This window comes from Scardinius erythrophthalmus (genome assembly GCF_964197995.2).
Source record: "Scardinius erythrophthalmus genome assembly, chromosome: 6".
NCBI lineage: Eukaryota > Metazoa > Chordata > Actinopteri > Cypriniformes > Leuciscidae > Scardinius > Scardinius erythrophthalmus.
The window spans coordinates 42315822-42340910 of record NC_138226.1 but is presented as its reverse complement, the minus strand read 5'-3'; the positions used below and the strand labels follow the sequence as shown (position 1 = coordinate 42340910).

The window sequence follows — 25089 nt, the reverse complement described above, 5'->3', positions numbered from 1 at the left end:
CGTTGAAGAAATCAACTAGCTAGTCACGACTGTTCCCGAAACCGTATTGGTTAATGTCGTCACGCAGGTGGTGGAGTAATAACTACTTTAAATGAATCGGTTTAAGATCGAATGTTTTGAGAATCTAGATGTTTTGCTATAAGGACATGGCATCTGAGGACTAATTCTCATTGTTCTGTTATTTTGCTTTATTTCCAGATTCAATCATCGGCTCGTTCTTACGCACTAGAGCTCGTTCACACATGCGCAGTCTTCGATAACTGCACTTTAAATCTCTTGACAAACTTAAAGGACATCTGTATGTATTCTAAATAAAAGATATGGATTGTACTGAATGTCAGCTTGCTCCACTCACTTCACTCCTATTGGTTGTCACTCCCGAAAGTCGCTCTTGATTTGCATAAAGTTAAACATATCTCAACTTTGTTGCGTCGCTAGACACGCCTACATCCTCGTGTCACTGGAAATCACCAGCTGTCCATTGAAATGAGTGGGAGTGTGTCGCTGCTAGTGTGAACACACGAAACTACCCTCGACAAAACCCTTCATCAGGTCACAGGAGATGCATGTTAACACCTGGTGTAAAGGAGAACTCCTCAGCTGAACACTCGTGATCAGATCACCCGTGACAGATGCTAATACCAAGTATAAACCAGAGTCTTGTCCTCCTTTTTCTCCAGCCAACACACGCACACACACAAGCTTCCTAAAGCCCAAAGTATACTTCGTCCATCCGCGTTCATGCAGCCTCATTTTTGTGGCAATAGCATGTGTGAGTGACTTGATCACTTGATAAAGCCCACTAGATAGGAGTATACTTTGAAAGGCTTGTGCTCTTGAGCAGAACACGGAAAATGAAGTATACCTGGGCCTTAACACAAGAACTCAACAGGACATCTGCTAATCTCATTTCATCTGAGAAATAACTTCAGAATCAGTAATATGATAGAATACGATTCACTAGCGTTAGTACAGCAGACCATCACCCCTTTTCCACTGACACAGTGCTGGTGCACGGCACCATTTTGCACGTTTTCACAGAAAAAAAGGTGGTTTTGATCCTTAGCTCCTAAACCCGTTGGTCTCAATCGAAGAAATAGTGACATTAGGAGCCGGTGGAGTACCACTGGATGGCAAAAGACTCCCATGAAAAATGTAAAAATATTACTTCAGTTGATATTTCTACGTAGATTTTTTCTGACGATAATTACTCTGGATGTGAAAATAAGTTCTCCAAACCAGGAGTAAACTAAGATTGCAATGCACATGAGCAGGTAATGTAGTAATGTAGTCAGTTAGATCATCGTTTTGCTGTTAAGTCAGTAGAAATATGGGTCGGGTCTCCGCGGATCACCCAACTGAGCACAGGCTCCAGCACTAGCACCATTTGGTGAAAAAGGGGTATATGTGAGGGCAGAACACAATTCTTGGTTCAGTACAACAATTAACATGGGATGGACACTTGACTGACCAAGCAGCGATACGTGTCCAGAAAGACTCAAATCTGCTGCTGGTCTATGGTGTCACACAGCTGTTGGTGACAGGGCATAAGAGTTAGTTCACCCAAAAGACAAACCCCTAAATACATGACTGACTTTCTTTTGTAGAACACAAAAGATGTTTTCAAGCACGTTCATGCTGCTCTTCTCCATGCAATTAAAGTAAATTGAAGCTGGGCCATTAATGCTCCAAAAAAGCAAAAAAAGCATCATAAAGTAACCCATGTGACTTGTTACACCATGTTCCAAGTCTTCAATAGCAAGAGACTTATTGGTCAGCCAGTTTTCTTTGCAGTGCGAAATGACAACGTACAAATGTTTGTGTCCGTCTAAACGGACGCATTAATAGCTGTTCAGATACGTCAATTAGAGATGCACCGATTACAATTTTCTAGGCCGATTCCGATTTCCGATTTTTCATTGAGTTTGACCTGCCGATACCGATTTTAGCCGATTCCGATTAAATTTTTTTCTAACCACTTTACAGCACACACATTTATTTTCGCTCTTTTCTTTAACCCTTTCACGCATTTATTTTCGCTCTTTTCTTTAACCCTTTCACGCGTAAGTTTAAAATATTCTAACTGACTCTAAACTTTATTACTTCCACTATGTTTGTCTGATATGAATAACACATGTCGGCAAATTATATTTGAATAGATTGTTATTGCTGCTTCCACAGACATCAGTGTGTATTTTACAAACTAAATGTATTGTTTTACTCGGGCTTATGTGTATTTAAATATCTGAAACCTAAAATAAACATCATGAGGTTGAAAACACTGCTTAGTTGAGATATATGAATATGACAGAGCTGAACGCGTCCGACTCTGGCTCAGCGCCAGCCAACGCGCGAAAGCACAGTTGAATCTGGCAGTTAACGTTATGCGATGTCACTGAACATTGTAAATGTGGCACCGTAACGTTACTCTCAGGGGCACAGAAATAAAAATCCCATATATGAGACCGTACCGCTCAAAAGGTTAATCATGCGGCGCCCGAGTGCATTTGACCGGCATAAAATCGGCATATGTCAGACTGACCGGCCGGTCGCCGGTCATGGCCGATCACGTGAAAATCGGCCAATTCCGGTCACCAGCCGATCAATCGGTGCATCTCTAACGTTAATTAAAAGTTCATCACACTGAAACCTTGTCTTGGTGGTGTTAACAGGCCTTAACTCAAAATCTTGCAGCAATCAAAAGTTGTGCAAATAGGCAAATATGTATATAATAATATGGCATGTGAAGACGTGTCACACTAGATTTGACATCAATGATGCCAAACCAACACATTCTCACTCCCAACTTGGTCAGCGCCCCTTGGTATCACTTTTTAACGCACAGGGTAACCCTTCAGCGTCATTTTTCAACGAGCAGGGTGATGATCCATTGCTTTCAATCAGAAACCTTCGGCATCAATACACAGAGCATGTGGATTTTATCATGATGAAATTATATATTGGTGTATAATTTTTCTATTGAGACATATGTTGGGATGTCGTTTTCAATTTAATCAGCCAGCATCATTTTATTTACATTTATTCATACTATTAGTCATGTTTGACCATGTAACCCAATGCTAACCCCTAAACCTACCCATTTGTATATTCCAAGTGTTCAGAGGCCAAACGATTGATTTGTGTGGAGAACAGACACAAAAGCGATCACTGTCAGCATCAAGATCAGATCCTGAGCACATTCAAATATTACCGCTAGAATAAACGTTATATCAGCTTTGGTTTCGAAATGGCATTGGCTCTTGTGTGTCTCATGACAGATTGGGTCAAGCTAAAGTTTGGGAGTATCTTTTGAAGGAGATATGACTGCGTGCGTTCATCTTCAGAGATTAAAACCTTAATTTCCACTCTGTTCTTCATATAAAGATATTGTATGGCTTCAGAAGACTTGGAATACAACATGAGTTTTTTGTAATACTTTTTTACTGTTTTTTTTTATAGTGTCAGTTTTTGCAATAGATATAATATAATATAATATAATATAATAATTTACTTTTATTTGCCTGTTGTGTGTTTTATATTGTTGAGAATTGAGAAGGTTTAGGGTAGAGGTGATAAAATCATTTCTACTTTTACAAACGCAAAGAATTAAATGCGTCTGATCTGATTACCCGCTCGTCGTAAAATTATGCTGAAAAGGTATCCTGTGCATTAAAATGTGATACCGAGTGTCAATATGTAACGAGTTGGAAGTAAAAACATGTTTGCCAAAACGCCCTCGGTTGTCACGAGTCATAACGAGTCGTTATACACAAGTTTGAATGTGCAGAAATTGCTTTTTTGGAGCTTGACAGACCTTGGTCACTGTTTAATTTTCGTTTTATGGAAAAGAGCAGAGAGTGAACATTGATCAAAATTTCTTTCTTGTTCCACAAATGAAAAAGTCATGAGGGTGAGTAAATGATGACATTTGTAAATGATGACTATTTCTTAATGTGAGATGGTCTCAGTTGCTCTGAGGGAATGGGGGGGTGGCAGCAGTGGCACTAGTGATGCTGAAGCCAGTAGGTGGCGCTGTCGAGCTATGGCTGGGCTGCAGGTCTTTGGGGATCCCGCTGTGGGAAGCCAGTTGGTGGCCGAAGGCTGCACTGAATTGTGGGAGCTGTAGTTTAGGTTGGGTGTGGGTGTGTGTGAGGAGGTCGCGTGAGGAGGGCGAGGACGACGGTGAGGTGAGGCCGGTTTGGGGAAGAGCGGAGAGAGCGGCGCTGGGTTGCAGGATTGTGGAGTGGGACGTGGATGGAGGGGTGGACAGAGAGGTGGAGAGAAGGTGAGTTTCAGCAGTGAGGAGGTTCCCGAACTGTGCCGGGTCGGTGAGCGAGAGAGGGAGGTTATTCCAGGAGGTGCGCGGAGGAACCGGTGCTCCACTCAAAGGCACCTCCAATAAGAGAGGCGGGTCGGTTTGATAAGAGGCACCGTGTCGGGGTGAGATGTGATCCCTGTAGGGCTCGCTGCTGTAATGAGTACCTAGTGGGGAGGTATCCGGTTTGGGCGCTCGGGAAAACGTTCGTTGTGTTAATCCCCCATTTGAACTTGCGGTGCTGCTCTGGGTCGGCTGCGGAGAAGGGGATGTTGGGAAATGATGGTCTGTTGGGGCATGGAGGAGGTTCCCCTCCAGTTCTAGATTATGAAAGGTCTCTGAAGTCATTCGGCTGTTCAGGAGATCTCCAATGCCAGTCGTCGTGACCCCTGATCCGGAGAACACAGCCATGGTTCGGTGGTCCACCCCGTCCGCTGGGGTCAGTTCACCCATTGAGGACAAACACACCAGGGAGTCGGGATACGAGCCCATCGCCTGCAGGGCTCGGACTAGCTCCTCTGCCTCCTCTGTGGTGGGCAACAACTCTCCATTCTTACCTGGATCCACAAAGACAACTCAGACAAAGTGCAAACATGCCAACTAACAAGAAGATTTTTACATTTCCTGGAAAAAAGAACATGTGGTGATTGACAAACTGGAGCAAGAACTGCCACAATGCTAGCATAGTCTGTGTGAGGGCTTGCTGGCCCCAAGCCAAAAGAGCCCACCCTCAAGTCTCTACGATATTCTGCTGTCATATAATCACATGTGACCGTACCCTCAAAAAGGTCGAAATCCTGAAGATCATCAGGTAGTCTGGGCAGCACGTCGGAGAAATCTTCCTGATTCAGCTCAAGGTCATTGGGAATGTCAGGCATTTCGTTTGTGATGTCATCAGGAAGCTCATCTGCACTGAGTTCGGGGGTCGACGGACTCCTGTAAGAGCGGAAAATAGAGTTAGTAACATTTTACAGGGTTCGTACAGATACTGTCAAATCAAATTCCAGGACTTTCAAGGACTTTAAGCACTACTTTATGTTTTTTTCAAGGACTACAATCAGAGATCTCATTCATCAAGCAATATCTTTATTACCTTTTAAATTCTAAAAAAGGTAAATAGATAAATAAAAATAAATGAATAAAACAAAATGGTACAAATAAAGTGCAGCACATGCAATGCCTGCGGAAACTTTAACCATTGAAAGGATACTATGACAAAGATATCGCTTTCCTTTTTTTTTCTCCCATGAATATATGATTGACTTAAGAATAAAAGTTGTATCATATACTTGGATATTTATAAGAGCAATATCACGCTCACAGCCATGCAAAACGGCTCTATATCTATATCAGACGGACTGCAGCTTTAATTTTGTGTGAAAATATTGTTTTATTAATACAATTAATAATACATTTCCCATATATTGTCTTTCAATATTTCAAGAACTTTCAAAGTGCTTCTTCAAAACAATGGCTGTTTTCAAAGGTTTTTCAGGACTTAAATTTCAAAAAGTCAAATTCAAGTACTTTAAGCACCGTGTGCGAACCCTGATTTTAGTTGAATCAGGTCAGAAACAAACTCTTATGAAATGCATGAGTATGAACGGTTGGCCAACACATCACAAGCACAAATCCTCTTGTGTTGTTACTGATGTCGGTAATAAACCTCAGTTCTCAAGGGGTTCATAAAAGTTCTCTTCGTGTTTGTCCTTAAACCCGATGAGTTATTATTCGGGTAGCTAGCAAATAAAGTAGTGACAGAATTTAAACTGTTGCTCTTTCATGACACTAGTGGTCCTAGTCTATTGGTTGTTATACTGATACATACCCGATGATTATACCCATTGTCTCCAGTTTATTGGACAGTAGGGGAGTAAGACAAGTAGATTGTATTTAATTTAGTTTTTTTTTTATCTTTTCAAGGCAAGTTATTTCTAACCCCCTTCTAGGAAGATTGATCTTTTTTGTTATTTTGGCCTTGTCCCAAATAACAAAGCTTTATGTTATCCCCACTTAAGATTTTGAAAAACAAACATTTCATTTATGGCAACTAAAATAAAAATAATCTACTTTTATCGCTTGGCTCTTGTGGACTTGTTTGTTGAACTGGGACCTGGAAATGTCAGAGTTCCTAGGTTTTTAAGGAGGCTTCAGATTGAAGAATTTAATGCCTAAGAGAAAAATACTTTTTACATTTTTAATGGCCTTAAAATCAAGAGATCCTAATTTTAGACTTAAGAATTTTTAATGCTCCCATGGCAATAAAAAAAGACCAACTTATCAATTAAAAATATCTGTAAGGTAGTATATAGGGCAAATTCCCGTTGTATCGAAAATCGATATTTTTCAAGGTATATTTTTCAAAGATAGAAACTCCAGTATCACGACAACACTATTATGTAGCAACACAAACTTTTCATTCAATAATTTGTGTTTTGCTTGATACAGCGGCTGTATGTAAAATAATAAAGTTCAACATAGTTCAGCCAATGCTACTTCGACGGCATACATCGAAGTCTGTGCAAAACTGATGCAATACCAAGCTTCACTGGCCCCAGTGGAACACATATTTACATTGTCTGAACTTTCAGACCCTCTTCTGGTCTGGATCTTGACTGGAACTCAACCTACACAGGACTCGGCCTGGACTCGAATGAGCCATTCTTGAATACAACACTGGTATTTGTGATGTGTTATGACATTTAGGACTGCAACAACAACTCATTTGTGAAGCCAGACTGTGATGCTGGATTGAAAGTAAGCTGGGCACCTGACATGGGCGTGGTGGGTGGGCAGTGAGAGGGAGGGCATTAGTAAGTTGCCCTGTGGCACAGCTGGGGGAATGGGCTTCTGCGGTCTGCGTGGACCTCGTCGTCTCTTCTTCTTGTGTTTCTTAGTCAGTGCAGGTGGTTTGGTCTTCTTACGTGGACGCCGCTGTTGCTGCAGACTGCGCCTGTTGCCATCTCCACGCAGGAAATTATCCTGACACACACACACACACACACACACATTTACTTACAACCAATTCTGTGCTGTTAATACATCCCTTTAAAGGGATAGTCCACCCAAAAATGAAAATTAGCACGATTTACTCAAGCCATCCTAGGTGTATATGACATTCTTCTTTCAGACGAATACAATCTGAGTTATATGAAAAAAATATCCTGGCTCTTTCAAGCTTTATAATGGCAGTGAATGGATGTTTCTATTTTGAAGTCCATAAAAGAGCATCTATCCATGATAAAAGTGCATCTATCCATCATAAAAGTACATCTATCCATGATAAAAGTGCATCTATCCATGATAAAAGTGCATCTATCCATGATAAAAGTGCATGATAAAAGTGCATCTATCCATGATAAAAGTGCATCTATCCATAATAAAAGTGCATCTATCATGATAAAAGTGCATCTATCCATGATTAAAGTGCATCTATCCATGATAAAAGTGCATCTGTCCACGATAAAAGTGCATCTGTCCATGATAAAAGTGCATCTGTCCATGATAAAAGTGCATCTATCCATGATAAAACTGCATCTATCATGATAAAAGTGCATCTATCATGATAAAAGTGCATCTATCATGATAAAAGTGCATCTATCCATGATAAAAGTGCATCTATCATGATAAAAGTGCATCTATCATGATAAGTGCATCTGTCCATGATAAAAGTGCATCTGTCCATGATAAAAGTGCATCTGTCCATGATAAAAGTGCATCTATCCATGATAAAAGTGCATCTATCCATGATAAAAGTGCATCTGTCCATGATAAAAGTGCATCTGTCCATGATAAAAGTGCATCTGTCCATGATAAAAGTGCATCTATCCATGATAAAAGTGCATCTGTCCATGATAAAAGTGCATCTGTCCATGATAAAAGTGCATCTATCATGATAAAAGTGCATCTGTCCATGATAAAAGTGCATCTATCCATGATAAAAGTGCATCTATCATGATAAAAGTGCATCTATCATGATAAAAGTGCATCTGTCCATGATAAAAGTGCATCTATCCATGATAAAAGTGCATCTATCATGATAAAAGTGCATCTGTCCATGATAAAAGTGCATCTGTCCATGATAAAAGTGCATCTGTCCATGATAAAAGTGCATCTGTCCATGATAAAAGTGCATCTGTCCATGATAAAAGTGCATCTATCCATGATAAAAGTGCATCTATCCATGATAAAAGTGCATCTGTCCATGATAAAAGTGCATCTGTCCATGATAAAAGTGCATCTATCCATGATAAAAGTGCATCTATCATGATAAAAGTGCATCTATCCATGATAAAAGTGAATCTGTCCATGATAAAAGTGCATCTGTCCATGATAAAAGTGCATCTGTCCATGATAAAAGTGCATCTGTCCATGATAAAAGTGCATCTATCCATGATAAAAGTGCATCTGTCCATGATAAAAGTGCATCTGTCCATGATAAAAGTGCATCTGTCCATGATAAAAGTGCATCTGTCCATGATAAAAGTGCATCTATCATGATAAAAGTGCATCTGTCCATGATAAAAGTGCATCTATCCATGATAAAAGTGCATCTATCATGATAAAAGTGCATCTGTCCATGATAAAAGTGCATCTGTCCATGATAAAAGTGCATCTGTCCATGATAAAAGTGCATCTGTCCATGATAAAAGTGCATCTGTCCATGATAAAAGTGCATCTGTCCATGATAAAAGTGCATCTATCATGATAAAAGTGCATCTGTCCATGATAAAAGTGCATCTGTCCATGATAAAAGTGCATCTATCCATGATAAAAGTGCATCTATCATGATAATAGTGCATCTATCATGATAAAAGTGCATCTGTCCATGATAAAAGTGCATCTATCATGATAAAAGTGCATCTATCCATGATAAAAGTGCATCTATCATGATAAAAGTGCATCTATCCATGATAAAAGTGCATCTATCATGATAAAAGTGCATCTATCATGATAAAAGTGCATCTATCCATGATAAAAGTGCATCTATCATGATAAAAGTGCATCTATCATGATAAAAGTGCATCTGTCCATGATAAAAGTGCATCTATCCATGATAAAAGTGCATCTATCATGATAAAAGTGCATCTATCCATGATAAAAGTGCATCTATCCATCATAAAAGTGCATCTATCCATCATAAAAGTGCATCTATCCATGATAAAAGTGCATCTATCCATGATAAAAGTGCATCTATCATGATAAAAGTGCATCTATCCATGATAAAAGTGCATCTATCCATGATAAAAGTGCATCTATCATGATAAAAGTGCATCTATCATGATAAAAGTGCATCTATCCATGATAAAAGTGCATCTATCATGATAAAAGTGCATCTATCATGATAAAAGTGCATCTATCATGATAAAAGTGCATCTATCCATGATAAAAGTGCATCTATCATGATAAAAGTGCATCTATCCATGATAAAAGTGCATCTATCCATGATAAAAGTGCATCTATCCATCATAAAAGTGCATCTATCCATGATAAAAGTGCATCTATCCATGATAAAAGTGCATCTATCCATCATAAAAGTGCATCTATCCATCATAAAAGTGCATCTATCCATGATAAAAGTGCATCTATCATGATAAAAGTGCATCTATCCATGATAAAAGTGCATCTATCATGATAAAAGTGCATCTATCCATCATAAAAGTGCATCTATCCATGATAAAAGTGCATCTATCCATCATAAAAGTGCATCTATCCATCATAAAAGTGCATCTATCCATCATAAAAGTGCATCTATCCATGATAAAAGTGCATCTATCATGATAAAAGTGCATCTCTCCATGATAAACGAACTCCACACGGCTCCTGTGGGTTAATAAAGGCCTTCTGAAGTGAAGCGATGCGTTTGTGTAAGAAAAATATTCATATTTAACATTACAAAGTAAAATTCCAGCTTCCGGCAAACGCAGTCTCTACTTACGCCTAAAGCACAACTTACACAACTCATGACGTCAGAAGTAGCTTTAGTGCGTCGTGGCGTAGCGTAAAAATCAGCAGTGCGTCGCATTACTCGCATAAGTTGTGCTTTAGACTTAAGTGTAATCCTTATGTTCGTTTGGCCGGACGCTAGTTTTGCATTGCTTCGCTTCAGAAGGCCTTTATTAACCCACAGGAGCCGTGTGGAGCACTTTATCATGGATAGATGAACTTTTATGGACTTCAAAATAGAAACAGCCATTCACTACCATTATAAAGCTTTAAGAGTCAGGACATTTTTTAATATAACACTGATTGTATTCGTCTGAATGAAGAATGTCACATACACCTAGGATGGCTTGAGGGCGAGTAAATCATGGGCTAATTTCATTTTTGCACGAACTATTCCTTTAAGGTTATCCATATGAGGTGTGGTTTCTCACCATTTTCTTTGCATGTTCGTCACAGAGAGGTGTCTGGTGAGTGATGTCAAACACAGGAACGGAGCACTGCTGTCCATCAGCGAACCGTGCCGTGCAGCTGGAGAACAGCTGCTGAGAGCGATTCAGTAGGATATCTGCAGCGACATGCTGTCAAGAGCATAACACACACCTGACCACTGCACGTGGGTGTTACTCGTTCAAACTGACATTGTTTCATCACTAGGCCACCACTAACACATGCTCATTTTACCTGAAGTATGCATATGTTAAAGGATACGTTGAAAACAGTGGCGTGAAAATGGCAAAGCTACGTCGCTGCAGTTTTGACCCTTTGTGGTTCCCGTACATATCGTCCTTTCATACTTTTGTGTTACTGCAGACCTTGAGCTGAAAAATACATATACAAACATTAAAATTAGGGCTGCACGATGTATCGTTTTAGCATCGATATTGCGATGTGCACATAACCATCATAGAGTGAAAGTTTATCAATTACATGTGTTTTTAAGTCGAGTCAGGCAAGAAGACTCGTGTCCTGTTTTATGTGCGCACACGCGAGAACGCCGAATTCAGTTCTTTCTTTCTTTTGAGGTTAAACAGACACGTGTACGCAAAATTAAGTCAAAATGCCGTCTCGGTGTGTTGTAAACAATTGAGAAAGAAAACGGATGAGTGTCATTTATCTTATGTCCATGCATTCGTCTTAACCCTCTGGGGTCCTTCGGGTCCAAATGGACCCGAAGCGTTTAAATAAAAAAATGTAAAAAATCATAGCTTCATCAGAATGGTCCGAAATTTGGTGACTTTGTTGGTACTTGGTATATGAACACCCAAAAAAATTGGGGACAGGATTTGAATAGTCTAAGTGGTTGTAAAAAAAATAGTCACACTCAGGACCTTCGGGTCCAAATGGACCCGCCATAGGAAATGAATGGGAAATTGGCAAAAATGTGACAATACAGAGTTTTTTTGTGCGTACAATCTACAAATCAGCCACGATCCAGAAAAAAAGCACACAACAGTGAAGGGGTGAATCTATAAAACACCAAGAGTGCAAAACAGACACATCCACACACACACACACACACACACACACAAACACACTTTTATACACATACACACTAATAAATTCAGATTACAAAGATCTGTTTAGAATTTTTAAAAATCACACCTTCATCGGAATGTTACGAAACTAGGTGACTTTTATGGTATTAGGTATGTGAACACACAAAAAATATTGAGGTCATGATCCAAGCATGCTAAGTGGTCATCACACTTCTGCTCTTTGGTCAAAAATGACCCCCATAGGAAATGAATGGGAAATTGTCAAAAATATGAAAACACAGTTTTTTTTTTGTGCATACAATCTACAAATCAGCCAGGATGCAGAAAAAAAGGACTCAACAGTGAAGGGGTGAATCTCTAAAACATCAAGAGTGCAAAACAGACAAATCCACACACACACACACACACACACACACACAAACACACTTTTATACACATACACACTAATAAATTCAGATTACAAAAATCTGTTTTGAATTTTTAAAAAGCACAGCTTCATCGGAATGTTACGAAACTAGGTGACTTTTATGGTATTAGGTATGTGAACACACAAAAAATATTGAGGTCATGATCCAAGCATGCTAAGTGGTCATCACACTTCTGCTCTTTGGTTAAAAATGACCCCCATAGGAAATGAATGGGAAATTGTCAAAAATATGAAAACACAGTTTTTTTTTTGTGCATACAATCTACAAATCAGCCAGGATGCAGAAAAAAAGGACTCAACAGTGAAGGGGTGAATCTCTAAAACATCAAGAGTGCAAAACAGACAAATCCACACACACACACACACACACACACACAAACACACTTTTATACACATACACACTAATAAATTCAGATTACAAAAATCTGTTTTGAATTTTTAAAAAGCACAGCTTCATCGGAATGTTACGAAACTAGGTGACTTTTATGGTATTAGGTATGTGAACACACAAAAAATATTGAGGTCATGATCCAAGCATGCTAAGTGGTCATCACACTTCTGCTCTTTGGTCAAAAATGACCCCCATAGGAAATGAATGGGAAATTGTCAAAAATATGAAAACACAGAGTTTTTTTGTGCATACAATCTACAAATCAGCCAGGATGCAGAAAAAAAGGACTCAACAGTGAAGGGGTGAATCTCTAAAACATCAAGAGTGCAAAACAGACTAAATCTGTTCAGGCAAAAATCACTAGATTCGCAAGCCTTTCTACAGAGAGCTGTAAATCCACTAGTGGTAAAAATGTGCTATTGCGTGATAAAAATGCTCAGTGTGTCCACCAGTTGGCGCCCATCTCATTTAAAAAATTGCTTTCATGAGGCCTAGGCTTGACTCTAAAATGAAATACAGCTTTAATAAAAATAAAATAAAAATTATGTATATATAAAAAAATTCTATTATATTCAATGGGAAAAAATGGGTCATAATTATTGCATAAATATTAATTATAAATTATAAAATTATCTCAAAACACCAAAAAAGAAAAGAAAAAATATTATAAAAAACAAGTAAAAAAAAAAAAATTATGATTTCTTTTTATATATATTAATTCCGCCCTCCGGGTCCATTTGGACCCGAAGGTCCCAAGTGTGACTGTTAAACGAAGGACCCCAGAGGGTTAAAGTGACAGCAGCCTAATATCCCCACAGCAGTTTGTGTCACCAATGGTGATCAAACAACAAAAAAAGAAAGAGAAAATGACTTTTGTAGCTTTAAAAAAAGATAAATTGTATTATATTAGTTATATTTGATTTAGACAGTGAAGACTTATGTTAAATTTGATTATTCAATTCCTGTTAGATTTTCCCAAAAAACAAAGCACTGCTTATTTCAATTGTATCTTTCTTTTATTGTATTTATCTATGCTTGTAACTTGTTTATCATTTTCTATGCAGATTCATCCCATCCCAATTATTCTAGAACGATTAATTCTTTTCATATAGAGATATTCAAATCATCTGGTGAAAATTGTTTTTATATCGCAATATATATTATCGCTGAAAAATAAAATTTCGCAATGTAGGTTTTTCTCCAATGTCGCGCAGCCCTAATTAAAATGAAAACACACAGTCGTGAAATAGCTGTACACATGTTGACGGAAGGCAGTCTCGACGCACCAGGCTGAGGTCTGAGAGCTCTTGCTGAGCTTCTGGATGAGCTGTGCAGTGCAGTCGGGGTCTTTGCTCGCAGCGTGAAGCAGAGCTTTCCGGAAGGCGTATCGGTATCTGCTGTGCCGGGTGGCTGCCCTGTCCTGTCGGCACAGGTGTTTATACCTCTCCTGCAGGTACGAGCAGAGCTGTGCCAGACGTGCCCGCCGGGAAAGAGGCTTTTCATTGGAGGACCTGACACACACACACAAAAAAAGTTACAAAATATAATAAAATGACTGAAAAAATGGCTATTAAATGCTTCTTTGTCTCTTAAACATTTTTATCTGCACTCATACAGTAACTGAACCGTAAACTGCATTATATTTCCTGCCTCAGAAGTTGTGAGAAGCAAGTGAGGAGTGACTTTCTTACCTTTGATGAGGGCTTCTTTCCTGAAGTCTACAGGCCTGAGGCAATAAAGGAACAAGCTCCTCTGTATCTTCATCTGAACTGTCCTCAGACCAGTCCAGCCCTGCAAACACGCATGCGTGTATAATCAGATATCAAGGTCATTATAGTGTTCAGTGTCACACGATCTTCAAAAATCATTCTAACATGCTGATTTGCTGTTGTTACTCAGGACTCTTTAATGAATAGAGTGTTCAAAAGAACAACATTAATTTAAATAGAAATCTTTTGTAACATTATAAATATTTTTACTGTCTGTTTTGACTTTGTGTGCCAATCTAGTATGGAAGCTTGTTTCCGCCACAGAATAAAAAAATAAAAAAAGGTAACTGTGACTTATCTAACAATTCTGAATAAGTTTATATCTGAGATTAAAAGTTGCAATTTCCTTTTTTTATTCCGCAGCAGAAACAAGATTCTGTTTTCCAGTGTGTGTGTGTGTGCGTGTATATATATATATAATGTACGTATATGTATATGTATATGAATATATATATCCATATCCACACACAGATACAATTAGGTTCACAATGATCAAATATTAGCCTGCCCAATAAAACTAATTCAAGAATTTGTTTGCTTGTTGCAAGTCATTAAAATCAAGTCAATAAAAACAAATACAAAGCAAGAACATAGGAACTACAGCATCAATGGAACTGGAGAAAGTTATCAGATTACTTTCATATAAATTTCCACACCCGTATAGCTGAGCCAAACCCAAGTGTCACAGGACAGATCATAGTCTAAGGGCGTTTTTACACTGCGGTCTGCTGCGGTCCGAGTCCGATCGTTCCCTACAAGGATCTCTAACGTTAATTTTGATCATGGCTTCATTGGCTTGTCTTGAAAACCGAAGACCATTTGGTGGTTGTCGTAGAAGTCACACTGCAGGACTGTGAGCCAAATCTTCTGACACTGCCAGAATTATGTCGGAGGTAAAATCTGATCGGGGCGCTCATTAATCGGCTGTCAGTGAACATGTCAAACTAACAATCAAAGACTTCAGATTTTAGCCAGGGATCAGAGGAATCTTTTAGGAAATTTGTCTCAGACGGCCAAATCGTGGCCAAAATCGCACAGTGCGCACCCGGCTTTAGACACCCAACTGAAGTAACTCAGTAGAGGCAAAACATGTAGTTACTGACTGTTTTCTGCAGTTTATAGACCTTATGCGCCAGAGAAACGAGGGCGCCGCCATCTTTAGAATATTGTCTCTCTACATAAGGTCTATAGGACAGTTTTTATAAAAAAGTTACTTTTTAAGGGAGTAACACAAAAGTGTAATGCATAACTTTTCAGAGTAACTTTACCCAACACTGGTTATCGGTATCGGTAAAATCCACTATCAGTCGACCTCTAGTAAAAACGCCCAAAGACACCCACCTGAGTAACTCAACAGTGGCAAAACATGTAGTTACTGACTGTATTCTGCAGTGTGAAGGACAGAGCTGTGTGGATGAAGACAGGAGGCGTACCGAGATGTGGGAACAGGTCTCCGTGCTCTCGCTGCCTGTGAGCGTAGAGCTGCACGAGGTGCTGTAGCCGCAGCAGGCAGACAGGGGGCGCTGTGAAGGCAGAGGGGCGCATGGCCACGGAGCGGGGCGGCGGGCCGTCGGGGGCGGCGGGGGGGCGAGGGGACACCGCAGGGACAGGTCTCTGCTGAACCCCAGACGACACCGAAGGCCCAATCTGAGGAGGAGCCGGCTTGCACAGCAGAGTCTGCCCTGCCCCGGGCCGGTCTGTGTGCGGAGGGGGCGGGACGAGCCTCGCCGAGGGCGGGGGTGGAGGCGGAGCCGGCGGGGGAGGAGGGGGGGGCTGTGGTAAGTGTGGGGAGGTTGGAAGCGTGCATGTTTCAGTGATGACGTGCTCCGGGTCACGGGTGGTCACTCTCAGGCCAATCACAGGCCTCCCGAAGCCCTTCTGCGCCACGCTCTCCTCCCCGTCCGTGTCCTCCTCGTAGAAGGCGAAGGGGTCGAGGAGGTCGGTGTCCGAGAGGTGCATCGGGGTCAGGGACGGGGCGAGCCCGTTGGAGTCTCTCAGGGCTAGAGAGGGAACGGTGATGTTGAGAGCCACAGACTCCACGTGAGCGCGCGAGCGGACCTCGTCCAGGGCGTCGTGCTTCTTCTTGCGCTCCTTCTTGGGGATGAAGCCCAGCACCTGCAGGTGGCTGTTACAGTATCTGCCGGAGCAAAGGGACAGCGCTCGACTCAATCACACACACAGCGTTTAATCATCAGATCATGAAGTGAGAAAGTTCTGACAAATGAAGCCATGCTACTGATTTCATTTCACTGATTCTCATGTAGGTTTGCTGTAATGCACAGGCTTTGGTAAAAGCGCTATTAAGCCAGGAACGTTTCCCCAAGTATTAGTTTATTTTCACTGATATACTTTTTTCTTGCACTTAAATTTTATTAGTTGTTGATGCTTTTTTCTTCAAATATGCCTATGTAGATTTTAATTTTTATTTATAATTTAGTTTTAGTAATTTTACTACTTCAACTTAAAAAAAATTATTTATGCATGTAATGTAGTTTTGCTGTAATGCACAGGCTTTGGTAAAAGCGCTATTAAGTCAGGAACGTTTCCACGAGTATTAGTTTATTTTCACCGATATACTTTTTAATAAAAATAAAAAAATTCTTGCACTTAAATTTTATTAGTTGTTGATGTTTTTTTTCTTCAGATATGTCTATATAGTTTTTAATTTGTATCTAGTTTTAGTAATTTTAGTTCTTCAACGTAAAAGAAAATTCAGATGGTTGCCTAAGCATTTATCATTTATATATAAATTTAATATATTCAATTTATATTCAACTTTTCATTTAGTTTAAGTTTTTTATTTTATTTCAGTAAACGTTTATTTCAAGTAACAAAAAAAATTGTGTTATGCTTTTAGCTTATAACAATAATAACCCTGTTATCCACACATTTAGGGATGAGAATTATATGAAATGTAATGATTCTGATTTTGCTGAACAAGTCTGGTGAACTAAAAAACCTTTATATAAATCTGAAGAAAGAATAGACAATGTTTAGACAGTTCTTATTGCATTAACAGCTGCCTATCGTCAAACAAGTAGATATTTTCAGATTTCTACAGGACAGAAACTACAAACCAGCAATAAATCATACTATAAAATTCTTGCAACAAAAAAAAAGTAATTTTTTGGTGCAGCACATTTTTAAATATTCCTCTAATCGTCGCTCTCGGCGGGCAGAGTGGACGGCACAAGGGTGTTCAGTAACAGTGTATCACTGAAGAGGTATTTCGCTGTGAGTGTATAAGGCATCGAGAGAGACGCTGACACACTGGATCATGAGCTGCTCGCATGTAGTGAACACACTCTCAAACACGCAGCGCAACACACTATATACTTGTTAAATTAAAACACACACACTGCAGTGTGTGATGACTTGCTTTCATTGAGAAGAGTAAGAAAGCGCAGCTTAAATCGCTGCATTGATACTGTAGAAAATCATATTACTGTTGTTCAATAACAGCACTAACCCACTCAAGTCTGAGCATTACAGTGATTTTACCACAGTAGGCATACAAACAAGAGTTATTTTATATTTGCTCATTCAGTTTCTGTGGTATTTTTACTTGAATACTACTGTTAGGCCTATGGATAATTGTAATTTGTTTTTAAAAATATATATTTTTTTCTCAACTTTCATGTACTTTTGGTGGAATCGGTACCGACTACTAGACTAATGTCTGTATATATACTGAATATTAAACCACAAAAAGACTATTTAAATTTGAAGAATAGATGCGTGTCTCTGTACTGAAACATGCTTTTTGATTATTAAAATTCTATTAAACCATTAAAATGGAAACACAGAATTTGGGAAAAACAAAACGGAATTTGAGAGGAAAAATACGTATTTCACAGAGCCTTAAAAAAAATGTTGTTCAACTTAATTAAATAAATTTTTGTTAAACAATTTACTAATATTTTATTAAATAATTAAACCAGAGTCCAGACAAATTAAAATGGGGGGAAAACGGATTTTGGGGAAAAATAAAACTGATTTTATAGGGCCAAGCCACACTTTACCTGGTATTCTATAACCATTAAGGGAAATGAAAACGGTATAAATCATTAAATTAAACTGAACATCTGAATGAGCACCAGTTGATGATTGGTGACTCAGCCAAACCGGTTCCTCTTACCGGCGCTCCTCCGCTTTGGGGATGGGGTTGGTGCATCGCTGACTGTTGTACTTCGCCACATACTCGCACTGCTTGAACGGAGCGGTCTTGTCCTCCAGAACATGACGAATGCAGAAGGCGTATCCGTTCAGTCTGCGCTGCTTGCAGAGTTTGGGGCTGTAGGAGCACAGCGGCTTATTATCCACCTCTGAGAAATGGATGTGTTTACCTTCGTACATCACGTGACTCTGGTCCCTGAGAACATCAGCTGATCAGAGGCAGAAAACAGTCTACGTTAGACATGAATGACACGGACTCATTCACATTGCACAAATGCAGGCCGTATAATACATGTTATGTAATATCCACTGACAGCCCTTGTGTCTTGGTTTAATATTTGAACTAAATGTCAACTCGCAGCTAGTTGATGTGGTCAGAGGTTAACTAAGAATATCTCAACACAAGGACAGAGATCAGAGGGACCAACACAAACAGGCATGTGACAAAGTCATAACAGTGATGAATATTAAATCCTCAGCTTGGTTTTGACAAAACTGTATGACTGACAGGACAGTTCAGCTTGACAGACACGGTTAGAAATGATGCATTATGTTGTCAAAATAAGATGATGATGAATGTGGTTGCGCAAAATACTTTGATATGTAAACATATTTATATATAATGACACTTAGCATAATTAATATATCATGTGATATACATGATAAATCAAGGTAATTGGCAAAGAAAACCACGGAAATACTATGATAGATGTTGATTTTATTGTGACACTGAATTAACGAATTAAAACGCGGATATAATATCATCTTTCCTTTAAGTTTGTCCTTAACAAATGATCGATTTTGTTAAATAAACACTGCTGTCATCAAATCGTTATGCTAAATAACTCATAAAACATCACATTCAGCCAGTGTTTGGACATCTGTGCTACTGTTAAAGCTAATCCGTGTTTTTTTTTACCAGTTTAAAATGTAGTTTGAGCCTCTGGCTGTCAAAATCACACATTATTTTGATATTTCCCTCGTTAGCTCCAATGCTAAAAACAAACCCAGGAAACAGAAACATTGATGTGATACTGCGCTAATTTTAGCTTTAAAATGCTAAAAATACAAATATAACCGCATGCAACCGCACATTTTGTTATCTGATTTTATTAAATACGTGAAGTTTGTGTCTATTACTCGCTGTAAAGGTGGCTATATAACAATGGCGGATGAGGCCCGTTAAATCAGGCCGAAAGAGCGGGGCGCTACAGCCGATTAGGCATAAATAGTCGTTTAATCTGCACTAATTTGCCAACTAATCTCTTAAAAACGTATACAATTATTGCAGCGTCTTTTAAATGAGAAAAAGCAATCGCCATACAATACGGCTTGCTGAAAATACATTCTAAGTCAATGTAAACATTGGCCTACAGTAGCTACTAAGCCTCGGTGTTCGAGTAACGCGGTGACGGGGTCAGAGCGCTCATGCGTCGGGTAGATCTGTAATCGAGTCCGCTTACCTGCAGTGGGTTCAGCCTCTACAGGGTCTCACTCCGGACAGACTGTATAAACGCCACGGATCATCAACTGCACCGAATATTCATCGAAATTCCTTATGCTACGGAATATTATTCCCTGCTGAGGTGGTGAACCGTAAAAGCGACCACAAATGCACTTTCGATATTATGATATTATCTTGTGCTCTCATTGAACAGATCTGCGGGGGTTTAGAGTTCAGTGCTCGGCAGACTCACAGCACCTCTAGCGGCTCTGCGGGGACACGGCAACTGCTCCACTACCACGATCAACTACTAAGACACCATAAACTTGACAAATGCCATTTACAGTGTTGGGGAAAAAATACTTAGTAAAGCAATGCATTACAATATTGTAACTTATTGCGTTACTTCTTTAGAAAAGTAATGTGTTACGTTACTTTTGCGTTACTTTTTTCCACCTGGGCTGGGCTTTTTTTTATAGCAAAAAAGTTCTATTTTTGGTCAAATGTTAAAGACCCTTTCACACCAAAAAGTGAAATAATAAGTCTCAGGCTGAAGGAAATGTAAATGTACAGTAGAGGACGCTGCTCAAACAAACCTTTCAGCTGAGCAGAAGAATAGATGCAGGAGAAAACGTTTAACACTTGCTTTACCAATAAAGACAAAAAAAAAAAAAAATCTAGTCATTTTTGCATATGGTTTAACTGAATCATCGAAGGTCAGAAGCAAGTTCATTGGTCAATAAAGTAAGATTAAAGGCATAAAAATGTATGTTTTATTTTACATATTTAGTTATTTGAAGGTTTGCATAGTATTCTGATTCTGCATTTCACTGATTTTATTCATTTTGACAAATATAAAAAAAAAAAAATTGTGCAAGTGAGATGAGTAAATGCACGCTCACATTTAGTCTAGAACTACAATAACCATCATGTTCACACACACACACACACACACACACACACACACTGACACACACACACACACACACACACACACACACACACACACACACACACACACACACACACACACACCTCTGCACTTTGATTTGTCTCAACATGAGGACAGGAGAGCTGTCAGTCAATGAATGGGAAAACAAAGTAACTTGCGTTACTTATTTGAAAAAGTAAAAGATATTTTGTTGTAAATTTTAAAAGTAATACGCTACTTTATAGTTACTTGAAAAAGTAATCTGAATACGTAACTCAAGTTACTTGTAATGAGTTATCCCCAATACTGCATTTATATAAAGATTATATTGCTTTACCCTCATTCCAGACCCAGTCATTAAATTGTAAAACATTAAAATTAATCATAAAATTATTTTATTACAGGTTTAAAACGTTAATAAACCGTAATGTAGTCTTTGCAATTCGGAGGCCCGTTTCAAAGAAACAGTCGGATGAGAACAAAAGACAAAAACATTGTATGTAATGCGAATGCAATTACTTTATCTCTATTTACAATGTTATCACATATTTCGCTCTTAATATTCTATTTATCAATGCATTCTATCTCTTTATGCAGAACTATTGTCGCAATCACAACCGAAAACAAAAACAGAGATCAGTCTTCATCCTTCAGCTAAAATGAAATGATAATAATGGCCAGTAGGCGGCGGAAAATCATTGTCTTAAGTTAGTAATTGAATCATTCAGTCAAACGATTAGTTCAAAAACGGTTGATTCATTCAGGGACAAAGTAGAAGTGACTGATGCTGTGTCCCAATTTGCCTACTATGCCCTAAAAGAGCATACTTTTGAGTGTGTAGCAGAATTCGCCATAATTGCGTCTTTGACGGACAGCTTAGTTACGGGTCCTGTCACCATTTAAACTGTCCTGTCAATCATCTTGTCACAGTTAAAATCCTCCACATTCTATTTAATTGAATTTTCTACAGTTTCGGAGAGAAATACAGCAGCACGTTGATCTGCCAGTCGTGGCCTTTCATGCGGAGACTCCTCATGTGTTTGCAATTCGAATATAATGATCCATTTCAAAGTTAATGACCAAAAGTATCTTTAAAAAGGCTTACAATGCTTTCACAGATGAAATATAATGTGGATAACAATGAATTATATTTTCGTCAGGTTAGATACTGATTATTAATCATTCAAACCCCTTTATCTAAACCTCTCTACTTAACTGTCAGACTTGCATGTCCACCATGTTTGTAGTTTTATAACTTTTTATTAATGTTTGTAGTTCTAATTGAATCCTCGTTCAACGCGGGTTGGGTTGTGGGCAATATTATCCGTTAGGTTGCGGACGCATCTGCGCTTGGGATTCTAACCGGAAAAAGTAGACCATCATCCGTGTATCTTCGGAGTAACATATTGTAACATCTCTCAAAGAAACCATCAGCACAGTTAACTTGTTTATTCTCCAAAAGCACAACGTGCAGGCATTAGAACACAGCAGGCGTGTCTCGCCCAGAACAGAAAAAGAGCGAACTTCCTCAACTCAAACACTATAACCCCCCGCGCGTCCGCCCCTCTCTCCAGGCTGCCAACCGACAGCGCGCCCGGGGTTACACACAGCTGATTGACAGCTGCACAGCATTTTTCAGTCGCTACATTACCCCGCCTCATCAAAGTTCCTCGACCCTGAGGGAACAACCAATAACACATCACAACAACAACTTTACACAAAGTCTCTCAGGTGGGCCGGCGGCCTTGTCTGCCTCCGGGGCCGTGCAGGCCCTGCAATGTCATGAGCTGGAGAGAGTGGCCCTGGGGGGGTGTGGGTGGTGGAAATGTCTGGGTGTGTGTCTGTGTGCCCGTTTGTGAATGTGTGTAGGGCCCGGTGCCCCTCCGGCTGAGTGAGTGCAGGGTGAGTTGTGTCTGGGTGGGGGTTGTTAGGGGGGGTCTGTGAGGGCCTGTGTGGGAGCTGGGGGGTAGTGTCACCGTGGTAGGGGGCCAATCTGTCTCTATGTATGGCCACTCGTCTGCCACGTGGGGGTAGCTGTACTCTGTATACCACCTCCCCAAGTCGTTCTAACACTCTACAAGGGCCTACCCAGTCACTGTCCAGCTTGGGGCAGCGGCCTTTTTTTCTCTGCGGGCTGTGGACCCAAACCAGCTCTCCCGGTTCCAGGTGGCGGCCTTTGTGATGTAGATCGTAGTTTCTACGTTGTCTCGCCCCTGCGCTCTGCAGCTGCGCACGTGCAAAGTCGTGGGCCGTCTCTAGGCGGTCCTGAAGTCTCCTGGCATACTCTCGTCCTGGGGGCACAGCTGGGGTGTCGGGGGGGAGGCCAAAGGCCATTGCTGGTGGGGTGTGGAGCTCTCTACCCAGCATGAGCAGGGCTGGCGTGCAGGCCGTAGATTCTTGGACAGCGGACCGACAGGCCATCAGCACCAGCGGGAGGTGCTTGTCCCAGTCGCGTTGGTGTTTAGCGGTGATGATGGCCAGCTGCTGGATCAGGGTCCTGTTGAAGCGTTCTACTAAGCCATCGCTCTGCGGGTGTAGGGGGGTGGTGCGAGTTTTGTTTATGCCCAGTCTATGACACAGGTCAGCGAATACTCGCGACTCAAAGTTTCGCCCTTGGTCGCTGTGTATGGTGTGGGGCGTCCCAAAACGGCAGACCATGCCCTCCAGTAGGGCTTCAGCCACTGTCTCTGCCTCCTGGTCAGGGAGGGCATAAGCCTCGGGCCACTTGGTGAAGTAGTCCATGACTGACAGCACATACCTGTTCCCGCTGTCAGTGACCGGAAGTGGACCGACTATATCCACCCCAACTCTTTCCATAGGTGCGCCGACAGGGAACTGTTGGAGTTGGGCGTGGGACTGTTCGGAGGGGCCCTTCTTTGCCGTGCAGCTGTCGCACCGCCTGCAGAAGTCCTCTACATCCCTCCTGAACTGCCCCCAGTAGAAGCTCTGTCGTAGGCGACGGAGAGTTTTGGTGACCCCGAAGTGACCGGCCCCCGTGGCCCCATGCACTGCCTTCAGCACGGTCAGTCTCTCTGCTCTGGGGACCACCAACTGCCATCTCAGCTCTCCCGTCGCTGGATCCTTCCAGGCCCGCTGTAGCACCCCGTCGGTGAGCCGCAGGGCCTGGAACTTTGCCCACAGCCCTTTTGTCGCTGTGGAGAGTGGTGCCACCTCCTCCCATGGTGGCCGTGTCTGCATTTCCACCCACTGGAGCACTGGCTGTATGTCCGTGTCGGCCTCCTGCTGTTGTCTCCACTGCGTTGCTGAAATCTCAGTAAGCTCGCAGCACACAGCCACCTCGGCCTGGCTGACGATGGCTGCCTCCTGACCCTGTAGTTCTTTGTCTCGTGTCTCCCTCCTTTCGCAGTGGCGGCATCCTTCCTCAGCACAGGGTCTGCGGGACAGGGCGTCGGCGTTGGAGTGGCGGGCTCCTGCTCTATGCACCACTTTAAAGTCATAGGACTGTAGCTCCTCCATCCAGCGTGCTACCTGGCCCTCCGGCTCTTTAAAGGACATGAGCCACTGGAGGGCAGAGTGGTCCGTCCTGACGGTGAACGGTAACCCACAAAGGTAGTATTTGAAATGTCGAATGGATGATAACACAGCTAGGAGTTCTCTGCGTGTGACACAGTAGCGCCGTTCGTGCTTATTAAAAGTCTTACTGTAATACGCTACCACTCTCTCACCCTCTGGGCTTAGCTGTGCTAGCACCCCCCCCACTCCCTGGCCACTCGCGTCACAGTCCAAGATGAACGGGAGAGAGAGGTCAGCCGGAGCCAACACGGGTGCCTCTACCAGTGCCTTCTGTAGCGAGGTGAACGCTGTTTGACACTCACTGGTCCAACCAAAGTCCTGGTCTTTGTGTAGTAGCCTGAACAGCGGTGCCGCCACACAGGAGAACCCCCTCACGAACCTCCGGTAATAGGAGGCTAAGCCCAGGAAGCTTTTCAGCTGTTGCTGGTTCGCTGGTGTGGGCCAGTCTCTGACCGTTCGTACCTTTTCATCCATTGTGCAGATGCCATCTCTGCCCAGCCTGTGCCCCAGGAATGACACCTCTCTCTGCATGAAGTGGCACTTTTCCGGGTGGAGTTTGAGACCCGCTGCTGCTATACGCTCCAAAACATGCCACAGGGACTGGAGAGCTGCCTGGAAAGTGGGGCCGTGGGCGAGAATGTCATCCAGGTACACCACACA

At 41.2% G+C, this 25089-nt stretch overlaps 1 protein-coding gene across 1 annotated transcript; it reads right to left on the bottom strand.

Annotated features, from left to right (window-relative positions):
* Positions 1-3800: 3800 nt before the first annotated feature.
* ino80da (INO80 complex subunit Da) lies at positions 3801-20165 on the bottom strand. The gene is made up of 10 exons (XM_081367644.1): positions 19984-20165; positions 18483-18729; positions 15778-16481; positions 14267-14366; positions 13862-14086; positions 10970-11079; positions 10693-10826; positions 7086-7297; positions 5094-5251; positions 3801-4872 (listed from the first exon to the last, which is right to left on the bottom strand). The coding sequence occupies exons 2-10, from the start codon at positions 18698-18700 to the stop codon at positions 3965-3967; spliced, it is 2769 nt and encodes a 922-aa protein (XP_081223770.1). The 5' UTR covers positions 18701-18729; positions 19984-20165; the 3' UTR covers positions 3801-3964.
* Positions 20166-25089: the final 4924 nt, after the last annotated feature.

Bases quoted from the DNA above. Each gene is read 5' to 3' on its own strand.
- ino80da (XM_081367644.1), bottom strand. From the start codon at position 18,700: ATGTACGAAGGTAAACACATCCATTTCTCAGAGGTGGATAATAAGCCG. The intron at 16,482-18,482 runs GTAAGAGGAACC...TTGCTCCGGCAG, and splicing joins CCCAAAGCGGAGGAGCGCCG to ATACTGTAACAGCCACCTGC. The intron at 14,367-15,777 runs GTACGCCTCCTG...GCGTGTTTGCAG, and splicing joins AGACCTGTTCCCACATCTCG to GGCTGGACTGGTCTGAGGAC.